General features: G+C 46.6%; 1 protein-coding gene across 2 annotated transcripts; it reads left to right on the forward strand.

Moving 5' to 3' along the window:
• The first annotated feature begins 2,051 nt into the window (after positions 1–2,051).
• CENPH (centromere protein H) lies at positions 2,052–11,795 on the forward strand. 2 transcript variants are annotated; one of them, XM_076073145.1, is made up of 10 exons: positions 2,052–2,157; positions 3,355–3,498; positions 6,032–6,087; positions 6,542–6,590; positions 7,241–7,312; positions 9,113–9,172; positions 9,321–9,384; positions 9,660–9,711; positions 10,823–10,983; positions 11,531–11,795. In XM_076073145.1, coding segments are annotated over exons 1-10 (750 nt in total). In that variant the 5' UTR covers positions 2,052–2,155; the 3' UTR covers positions 11,621–11,795. The 2 variants fall into 2 exon arrangements, with proteins under 2 accessions (XP_075929260.1, XP_075929259.1); XM_076073144.1 differs by lacking the exon at positions 2,052–2,157 and adding an exon at positions 2,771–2,922.

Raw genomic sequence — 11,795 nt, forward strand, 5'->3', positions numbered from 1 at the left:
ATTTCAGTGGGCCTTACCTGGTAAAATAACAACAACAATAACAACAACAAATAGTTTTAGTTTAGTTGTGCATCACACTCCCATCTCACCATTATCACAATGTATACCTCCAGATTTTTCGCGGACTATTTAAGTTGTGCCGCAGCACCTGCCTTCCCCTGGCGCTGCTGGGGCTGCGTGGCCGCGGCTTGGCCAGAGTTTATGGCGGGGAGGGCGCAGAGAAATCCGATGAGCTATGAAGCTCTTTGTCACAGATGTCGAGTACTCGACTTGGACCTGGCACGAGAGGCATTAATTCTGTTTTTACTCACGCGCTATCCGGTGCCCAGCTGCGATCCGTCAGCCTTTTCTGCAAATTTTCCAAATTCCACCATCTGCCCCGTCATTTTAACGATGCTTTGTTGCCAAAGGCCATAAATCATCTCTGACTTGACATTCAGTGTGCGCGTAAAAAAATATACACGAAAAAATAACACCCCGTCTGTTTCTAGCAGGACCTGCCCAGGTGAGGAGAGTGAACTAAGTGGGATAATATTTGTAACCGGTACAGAGATGTGTTTTTTTTTAATGGAGCGGTGGTGCTGTTGTTAGCTCGCCACGAGACGAACCCGACCACCCGAGTTCGATACCCGCTCTTGACCAATAACAGCCCCGGGGAGACAAAGGCGGCCGGGCATGGGGCTGGCCACCCACCCCCTTGTGTGCCGTGCCGGCCTTCATAGACGCTCGCTAACACAGAACTTGCCTCCTCAGTCTGTTAAAGCAGACTTCTTTGCACGTTATAGATTGTGTGTGAGATTTGTTCGCGTTTTATAACGTTATCAAAGTGGGTTCTCCAATAAATAAATAAAAACACAGCTTGTGCAACGAACAAGGCCGCGACACAAATACAACATTTGTTTTTATCTTACCAGGTTAGGCCCACTGAGCTATATACTGTAGATCTTTTTCAGAAGCGACCTGGCCACAAATGATAGCCCAACGAAGTGGCTTAGCAGGAGGTGTACATTTATAGCAGCAAAATACTCTAAACGCGTGCTGTTGATTCTAAATGTGGAGGGAGAAACCGGAGGACCCGGAGAAAAATCCATGCGACCACGGGAAGAGAGAGACACGCAAACTCCAAATATACAGCAGCAGCAGGAGTCAGGGTCGAGGTCAAACCCACGACCTCCTGTACATCAGGCGAGGTAGTGGACATCTCATAGTCACCGTGGTGATGAGACAGAGACACGCAAACCCCAAATATACAGCAGGAGTCAGTGTCGGGGTCAAATCCACGACCTCCTGTGTACCAGGCGAGGTGGTTAACATCTCCTAGTCACCGTGGTGATGAGACAGAGACACGCAAACTCCAAATATACAGCAGCAGGAGTCAGTGTCGGGGTCGAACCCACGACCTCCTGTACACCAGGCGAGGTAGTGAACATCTCATAGTCACCATGGTGATGAGACAGAGACACGCAAACTCCAAATATACAGCAGCAGGAGTCAGGGTCGGGATCGAACCCACGACCTCCTGTACATCAGGCGAGGGAGTTAACATCTCACCACCGAGACGGGTGCTGGGTCAAGCAAATTCGGGCCCGGTTGGGTGAGATGGAGTGCCCAGCAGGACTTGTGTGACCACAGCTGTTAACCCACACGGTTTATACTCCGCGTATTCTTGTACAGGGAAATTGAGCTTTCTGGTCCATGTTACGGCGTACAGCAGTTTCAATACGGGCAAAAAAAATGTTTGTCTCTTTGTTTGTGTTTCTCCCTTGTGATAGGACTTTGTAGGATGAACGCTGAGATTTATAAGGCCACGGGGTGACCACTAAGGCCTGGATTGGTCTGTAATAAGATAGGGCACTGATGAGGAATTGACAAGTATGCACCACCATCTAACGACTCGACGTCCAGCAATTGTCCTTGGAGGGGGGGCGAGGGCGGTTGTGTTTTGTCTGGTTCTGTGTTATTATCGTCTGTGCCGTGTTTTAAAATAGTTCATAAGTCTCCCACAAGACGAATTGCAACGTTCATGTTCGCGGTGGGGGGTAGGGCTGGGGTAGTCACGTGGCGCGAGGCCACGGAGGGCGTGGCCTCGCGTCACGTGACGCGGTAGTGTTTTGGCGCCAAAATAAAGTTGAAAACCGCGGGGCCCAACGGAAACATGTGAGTGTGACGCGGGGTCCCTCTACCCCCCTCACGGGGGTCGCTCTACCCCCCTCACGGGGGTCGCTCTACCCCCCTCACGGGGTCGCTCTACCCCCCTCACGGGGGTCGCTCTACCCCCCTCACGGGGTCGCTCTACCCCCTCACGGGGGTCGCTCTACCCCCCTCACGGGGGTCGCTCTACCCCCCTCACGGGGGTCCCTCTACCCCCCTCACGGGGTCCCTCTACCCCCCTCACGGGGTCCCTCTGCCCCCTCACGGGAGTCGCTCTACCCCCTCACGGGGGTCGCTCTACCCCCCTCACGGGGGTCCCTCTACCCCCCTCACGGGGGTCCCTCTACCCCCTCACGGGGGTCCCTCTACCCCCCTCACGGGGCCCCTCTACCCCCCTCACGGGGTCCCTCTACCCCCCTCACGGGGTCCCTCTACCTCCTCACGGGGTCCCTCTACCTCCTCACGGGTCCCTCTGCCTCCTCACGGGGTCCCTCTACCCCCCTCACGGGGTCCCTCTACCCCCCTCACGGGGTCCCTCTACCTCCCTCAGCTTTCACAGTAGGAGCGAGGCTGCTGCTGTTGCTGGGTGTAATCCCGATGTTAATACTTTGGCCGGCACTTTTCCAGCATTGGGAGATTTGTCATTGCATGGGGAGGAGGGAAGGAGGCAGGAGGGTTGGCTATGTGGAGGGGACCCCGAGGGGCCCCATGGGGACCCCGAGGGGGGACCCACGGACGACGAGAGGGAGAACGGACCGGCGGCCCCCGGGGGTCGGTAATCGAACCCTTTGATTGGAGCGAGGCATCCACCAGCGCCACGTTGCCTAACACAATTGCGGTTGACCGATGCTAATTTTCTAAACATTCTACATGGGGGTTTAAACAATATATTTATATGACGTTCGGCGTCATTTAGAGTTGAGTCTTTGCTTAATAGGAGAAAAAAAAACTAAACATGAAACATGTCACTGCCTCCTGTGACCACTCTCGTGATGCGCGTTGATTTTGGAGTTGGCCTGGTCTCAAAATGTCAATGCCGCGGGCGAGAATCAAAAACCCACAACGTTTCTGGCGAAGTCTCCTGGCGAGATGTTTGCGCCTTGTGCCGCGACTCGATGTTGCACCTGGAGCGTGACGTGGTGGTTGTTTGTGGTGGTTGTTTGTGGTTGTGAATCCTGTGTGTGGGCGTGCGTGCGAGTCCAGGTCGACCCTGGATGGTGATGCTGCGAGGGCGCTGCAGGATGTGAGCGATCGCCTGGCACGGGTGGCGCTTGGCTGTCCTTTGGGCACCCACGACGAGACTGGGACCTTGGGCGAGGAGGAGGGTGCCCTCCTGAGGGCGGTCAGGTGATTAAAAAATAACTATCAAACTAAAAGGTTTTTTTTATTTTACCAGGTATGCCCCCCCCCCTGAGCTATGTAACGCCTTTTCAGTAGCGACATGGCTATCACAAATGATAGCTCAACGAAGTGGCTTATCACGTGGAAATTTAGAGCTGCCAAATACTCTAAACCAGGGGTGGGGAACCTTTTTTCTGCCAAGGGCCATTTGGATATTTATAACATCATTCGCGGGCCATACAAAATTATCAACTTAAAAATTAGCCTGTTATATTTGGTCAAACTTTTAAATAACTTACCCCTAATGTGATGGCTGGAACTGCTTCTCTTTGGTGAGGCGTGTGATGATGTTAGCTGGTGTTGACGATATTGCTACTCGCAACTCCTGTTCCAGCTTTGCTCCTAGATTTATTGAATTTCGAGTCCCGCCTGCGGTTGCCTTGGCAGGGCCAGAGACTAAATGATTTTGCGGGCCTTATACGGCCCGCGGGCCGGAGTTTTCCCACCTCTGCTCTAAACGCATGTTTCTAAATGTGGAGGGGGAAAACCGGAGAACCCGGAGAAAAATCCACGCAATCACGGGGAGAGACACGCAAACTTCAAATATACAGCAGGCGTCAGAATCAGGATCGAACCTACGACCTCCTGCATACTAGGCGAGATACTAAACATCTCGCCAGCATAGTCGACATCCGTACGCCCGCGGGCTCAGGGTCAGGCATCAGACAACCATTGCTCCATAGCGTTCTTCACTGATTTTCAGAGGGGGGCCAACTTTCCCCGAATAGACATGAGTGTGAGGGCCGCCACACATTTCAAACCATTGGGGATTGACATGCCGCCAGTGGCCCACGCAGGCCTTGCAATGAAGAACATTGCTTTATAGCCATGGCCGGTCCCAATACATAGCCAGACGGGAGTTTGGGACAACGGCTGGGCCGGGGCCCCCGGGCTTGTGTTCAGCGTAACAAGGGGCAACCTCTCAATTGGAAGTGGAGCAGGTGGGTTGTGATGTTGCTGCTTGGCTCGAATACAACATGAATACTGGTAGCAAAGGTTGTACAGTGTGCAAATGCCCATGTCAGCACTGAGCTACCGAGATTCTGGCTTTGCATTTGAACCTTATGGCGGGACGCCGTGGTCCCATAAGCCCCCGGCTCTCGCATAAACATGTTATATTGTAAACAAAAACTTTGCTCTTTTTCACCAATGGGTTTGAAGGATGGTGGCAAGTGTTGTCTTGTTAAACTATGGCTTTAAAACTGAAAACTACTTATCTGCAGTACCTCTAATGAAATACACTATCGAAAAAATAATTTACACCCCTCTGTCAATCATCGTGTTTCTCAGTCTCGATTTGTGAACACACTTTGTAAACAGTACTGCGTTTTCAATGCGCTGTTCATATTGTAACAATGTTACTCTACAAAGTAGTGGGTCGCTGCTCCTCTTATCCGTATTGATACGAGCGGTATGTGGGGACGATGGCTTAACCACAAAAAAAAACTATCTGCACAGATGCATACGGACAACAGTAGTATTATCAAACAGGAGGAATTAACGGTGCAACGCATCTCATCTGTTAAATATCTGCAGGTAATAGGATTGTCATCGATTTATCCTGGCTGCAGACATCGGTAGGTTTCACTGTATTATACTGTTATGACAAATGAAGGACTTAAGTCGTGTAGGCAGTTTGAGCAGCTTTGGATAAGCCTTATGATCCTGCCCATACCCGAGCATGGAGTGCATTTGCTTGTTCAGCTCTTCTTCGCTTGGACATGACAACAGAATGATCCGTGCCAGGTGGGTCGCAGCGTTTGTGTGCGGTGGGACGGAGTCGCCATAATAAATTAATTGCGGGTTTTTTTTTATTCGGGACCTCGAGGTCCCACCATAAGGTTCATTTGGACAACTTGTGGATAAACCACATTCTGAAATCTAACAAGTCGATAGTCTCATCCTGGTTACAAGGAATACACACAAAAAAGATAAATACATGTATTATAAATACCTGTACATTTGATGGTTACGTTCAGCTGGGGCTGATATCTCCCCCCCCCCCTCCTGATGCCAGGGGGGAGGTGAGGTTTATCTACCTGCTATGGTTTGCATTGCCTTCCGAGTCCTGATCTTCCCAGAAGCCCGAGCTGTTGAAGGAAGGTGTTCCAGCTCGTTAAGAGAAAGCAGTGGTCCTGTTCTCACCATCTACAACGTCTGCAATAACCCACGCTCACATCATCGCAAAAAACCGAAATGCTGCTCTGAAATGTCTGGATCCGGCCATGGAACAGGATCCTCATTCATAAGAGGATATCACATCCTGTGGCCTTGTGTCCATCACCTCAATCCATTCTTGGTTATTGCCAGAGTGTTAGTTTAATCTTTATGTTTATTTAAGTTTCGGTCAATACATTTTGATGGTTTTCTGTAAAAATAAAATCACATGAATTAAGTAACTGCACAAAAGGCTCTGCTTTATTTTTTGTTAAATATATCTTTCTATATTATTGTAATCTTGGATGTTTGTTGTTTTCAGTTTCTGCGAGGAATTGCAGCACCAGAGCCAGGAGCTGCATGCTGTCGGAGCAGCGTGTAAGTAGCATGCCCCATCACTCTTCTCACCCGTCACTGTCTCACCTGCACTATCTAAACTGCCGTTGTCTCACCCGTCACTGTTTCACTCGCCGCTGCCTCGCCTGCACTGTCTCGCCCGCTGCTGTCTCACCCACACTGTCTCAGCTGCTGCTGTCTCACCCACACTGTCTCACCTGCTGCTGTCTCACCCACACTGTCTCGCCCGCACTGTCTCACCCGCTGCTGTCTCACCCACATTGTCATCCGCCACTGTCTCACCAACACGGTCTCACCCGCACTGTCTCACCCACACTGTCTCACCCACACTCTCATTCACTCTCACCCGCCACTGTCTAACCCACTGTCTCACCCGCACTTCCTCACTTGCACTGCCTAACCCACTGTTGTTTCACCTGCACTGTCTGCCACTGTCACCAACGCTGTCTCACCCGCATTGTCTTTTTCTTTGCAGACATCAAGGATAAGGAACAGGATATTTCCCCAAATGCCCTTCATAGAGAGTAAGATCCCATCAGTCCTCACTAAAATGCCCTTGTTAAATGCACTTTGTGCTTTATAGGACATTATAGTCTGCCCATAATTTAGGTCCATTTGCTGACCCCAACCCATGACCCTTTCTCTACAGCAGTGAACCAGTTTTGGCGGTGAGACAGGGCCCAGCCGAAGCGCGTTTTCTGCTTGTTACAGAGGTTCACAGTTAGAATCCACCAGCCGCCCTGATTTATTACTGCGGATCTGCTTTACAGTGGTCATTAAATAGTCTTCGATGTCAAGGTCCAAAGTTTCCAAAATTTGAAATTGGAATTATTAATCGCCGCCTACTAGCACACTAATACCCCAGGTCACACTTACAAATGAGACTGTCATGTGCTCTTGGGTTCTTACCCGGTTTTACAAAATACAACCTAAAACTAGAGTTATACTTTTCACTGTCTAGATTTTGTCTAAAATGTTACCGCCCAGTTCATTAACCTTCGAAGACCTCAGGTTTTCTGACAAGGAAGCACAAACTTGTCTTTACTGGCACAACTTTGTTGTTAGGTTGACACAAAATGTACTGTGCACGATGTATTATCACCTACACACAGAGCTGCAACCACCTTGTGGTTTTAAATTAAAATAAAATAATTCGTGGCTTTGTTCTTTACAGGATTCTGGATTTGCATAAAACATTGGAGAAATCATCTGAATTCACCTCCAACAGGGAACTCGTGATTAACAAGTAAAGTGCCCTGTTCCATTGTTGATGTTCAGTATTCTGTCAAGCATTCATCATATATTTTTTCGAATACATTGGGTGCAATTTTACTATGTGCTGAATGCTGCTTACAATACAGTCTGGATGTATTTAGTGCTTGTACAACAGCTTACCATTGTGCTGTATAAGGAAGATGTTCGTTATGAGAATATGGGGAGGGGTTCTAGTTAAGTGGGGTATAGGGTGGCACACTGGTAACACAAGTGCCTTACAGTAAGAAGGGGCCTATATTAGGTGCCTTTCTGTGTGCAGTTTTTATATTTGCCCCCTGTTCTGCATGTGATTCCTCCAGGTTCTCCGATTTACTCCCATAGCTAAAAATCCACACACTGTAACTGGTATTGACCAAACTTCCCAATGTTGAAAAATTATCTGCAAATGAAATTGATTATGCACAGCAATCATCGCCCCCTTCTGAGAAAATATGGCAATACCCTCATGAAAAATGTATTTAAGACTCGATGAAGCCTCCCTGGGTAAGCAAGTGAAATAAAAAGAATAAGGAGAAATCAGATGTGTATGGGTAGGTTCGGGGCAAGAGTATGTGGGGGTGACTGACTTAAGTACTGTGAGGGGTGGCAATTAGACAATAAAAAGAAACAGGCAGAGAAGAGGAAAGTCGTGATCCTGTCTGAGTAGATGAGGTGAGCAGATGAGTGTTCACAGTCAGATTATTGATTTATACTGGATTGATGTTTGCCAGTGAGAGAAGATTGAGGAGACTTTTGGAGATGGAACCCTGAGAAATGGTATGGGTGCAGGCTTTTGAGACGATAAGCCAGATGAAGACACAATGACTGGACTGATGTGTGCCACCCCTTAAGAGAACATTTGAGGAGGCTTCAGTGGTTGACAATAAAGGTGACATTGAGGTCTAAGAGAATAAAAAGAGAGATCCTCAGTGGAGAGGTAGTCGTGTTGACCCGAGCAGGAAGAATATGCACTTGTTCATGTGGGCCATCGAAGGATAGGTGTAATAAAATAAGGCTCCACAAACCAAGTAATTAAACATAGACAAGTAGAAACACATCACAAACAAGATCCCACAATGCTACACTGTAAAGAAAAGCAAACCCAATTGGACAGGGACACATTGCTAGACGGACTCAAAATGGGACAACCCCAGTGATGGCAAGAGAGGAGGTACACTAAGTCCTCGTTTAACGCGGTAGATGCATTCCTTATAAGTGTCGAATAAACCGAAAAACACGGTAAGCGAAAACTATTTCCCCATAATGTAACGATAATGTTTGCCGCGATACAATGTACACACGCAGTAAGACGGCAGGACAAATAACTGAGGGTACCCCATCAATGTTGCTGTATCATTCTGCGTACTGTATCACGCCACTCGGCCGCGCAGCTCAAAAAAGTAGTTTATTGTCGACCGCTCAAAAAACATAGCGGTGTGCGTTCTGCGTTATAACGGTGTTCTGAATTGTGCGAAAAATTTTCCCCATTAAAAGAACGGCGTTATTGCGAAAACGCGTTATAATGTGAAAACGCGTTAAGTGAGGGCTTGCCGTAAAAACTAAGAGACAATATCAGAGTGGGGCGATGAGTCGGGCTGCAATTCGGACTGTTTTGGATTCCAACTGCACCCGCCATAGAAAGCAGATGGAATGTGTCTGATGGTTGTCGCAACAAAAAGTGTTAGGTTATAAATTATAACGAATAAATGTTTGTAAATCCGTGTGCAAAATGTTATTGCTGCAGTAAGTTCCAATGTAATTTTGTCAATTCCTTTTGGTTCGTGTGCTCCAGCTTACTTACCAACAGGGCACTTATCCAGACAATGATGGAGAGCAGAAGTGAAAAGTCAGAGTATGTCAAAACAATACATTCCTTTAATATGTGCATTTTATGACAAAACTATTTTTATTGAATATATTCAATCCGTTCTCACTACACACTAATACATTGCGGATTTTATTTATATAAACTTCTGCGTGATATTTCTGTGTGCGCGCAGGGCAATTTTAGCACAGCTCTTTCACAAAACCTCGCTGAGTCAGCAGATTATTGCAGCTGTAGAGGCAAGTATATTAGTCAAGAGCAAACATTTCATATAGCTTCTACACAGTGCGTACATATTTTGTAAAATGTATGTGCTGTATTGTGCACAACACGTGCATGTTATGTTATCGACTTCCTCATAGTCTTCTACAGTTTCTGTGTAATGCAGAGTTTGTGCGTCATGTTGCATAACTTGTTTGATGAACATAAAATCGTACAATGAGCATTGGTATAAATGTATGCATCTGACATTCCAGTTCCGCTACTGTCGATGATATTGCATCCTGTTTTACAGAAAAAGAATAAGCTCCTTCAGGAGCTCCTAGAGACCCAAAGAGAGGTACTAGGTGAGTGACTGTCGGCAAGGAGAAGCAATAATGCAGGACAAAGCGTTTCCACACGACCGTCCCCAGACGTAATATTGGTGCAGTATTCTTTCGGAGCTTTAAGCTGTCTGGCAATGGAGTTTTGCTTAACAATGTTAGCAGCTTCCAGGTCCTCAAAGTGCAGTATAACGCATCGTTCTTGACAACACAGTTGTGCTGCATGAGACCGAAACTCTATAATTAAGGTTTTCTTGGTTAGATCGCGTAAATATAAATGTCGTTAAACCCGCCACCACCCGACGCAGCCAATTAGTAATGCTTGTCACGTAAACAAAACGTGCCAATTAGTTACTTTAGCAAACCGGTGTATTGGAGGGTAAACCCACAACATTTACAATTCGAGTACGGTGTTTCTCTGGTGATCACAACCAGCATCATCAGGCGAAAGCGAGAATTATGAATAGATCCTCCTGTTTCAGTCTTAAATACGACACATTTATATGTGTGTGATCTAACCCACAAAAAACTACTTTATTATGGATAACTGGTGTATTTGCCCATCATGACAAGTTCATAAAAAATAAATGTAATGAAGACTACAATTTAAAGATTGCACTGAATTTATTTAATCAAAACCATACTCTAAAGTTTGTCCTTGTGACTTATTCACAGTGATAGTAAATGCAGGAATGATTGGAAACTGTCTTCGCTTCAAAATAAATGGTAAATTCACATCTGACGGTGCCAGATCAATTCTGGGAATGAAGACCAATCTCCGATTGGATTCTGAAAAGATTTCAGCCACAACAAAATGACGGTGCATTTCACGAATCACCTGACGTGTGCCATCGCATAATGCTTTTTTGGTGTTGAGATTTAGAATCGGCATAACAATGGTTCCTTTTTTCAAAACCAAATGATGAGCTATGCATTCCAAATAGTGTTAGCGTGCTGCAAGAAATTCTACTGGATAATAATTTGACTTCACTCGGATCCACGTAGCCTACCCAGCGTTACACAGTGTTAGACAGCGTGTCGAGCGTTAGGTACAGATCACCGAAACTACATGTATATTGGTCGCGGAAGCCTACGTCTTAAACCGACTGAAACTCTAACATGTGTCTGCCCACAGCCATGAAGGAACAGAACCAGGCATTGCTGAAGGAGGTGAAGGAGGTGATTGGGGCCCAAGTGAGCCACAGCCAACAACCGCAGACAAAGCAGCAAATGGCCGGGAGCCACAAATTGACCATCGCCAACAATCGCGTCACCATTCTCCGCAACGCGTTGCAGGTGAGAAGGGGCCTCATTGTACCCCACTGTAACCCTAAGCTCTCTACTGCTATGCGGTGGGTTTATTGGAATTGGTGCAATAGGCTGCTCGTTTTTTAAGACGGTGGCACAAAACTGAAAGTCCCCTTGGGACAGGTGGGTTCTTATATCAGAGTTGGGCTTGTGTTCACTCAGACATCTAAGTCAACTAAACCATGCATTCGCCTTTTTGAGTTATATATTGGCTCAATTGCTACACTAATACAAAAACAGCTGGATTAGATAATTAGAGAACACTCATTTTGACTTAAATTAGGCTGATTGTGCAGTACAATTCCATAGAAAGGACGACGGCCAATGGTCAAGACTAGCAACAGGCAGCCAAAGAAAAAGTACCAGTGTGTTGATGGATCAATGAGATCAGCTTGTGCATGGGAACGATGGATTTTTTCTTAGTCAGACCATGGAGAGGTTGGCAACAACTTGAGAAGCTCTTAATCCAGTAATTCATGTAAAGAATAGATGTCTCAGTTGTGGAATCTAATCAAGTTGTTTCTTGTTGTTGCAGGCTCTTATTCAAAGCAGTGGTATCAATTGGGCTGCAGATCCTAACCTACTTGGTTTTGTCCTGCAAATGGGCAAAGACAAGAAGTTTTAACCGTGTTAAAATACTACATAATTTTTGCTGAGTCTCTGAAACATCTACATCATTTGTAGTTTTATTTGCACAAGTAAATTTTTGTGTTTTTTCTTCTGTATAATATAAGCAACAATGTTATTCTTTCCTTATTCATTTAAAAAGTGAAATAAAAACATACTCTTATTGAACTATA

Source organism: Petromyzon marinus, chromosome 40 (genome assembly GCF_048934315.1).
Source record: "Petromyzon marinus isolate PM22_M1 ecotype Great Lakes invasive population chromosome 40, UKy_Petmar_22M1.pri1.0, whole genome shotgun sequence".
Taxonomy (NCBI): Eukaryota; Metazoa; Chordata; class Hyperoartia; order Petromyzontiformes; family Petromyzontidae; genus Petromyzon; species Petromyzon marinus.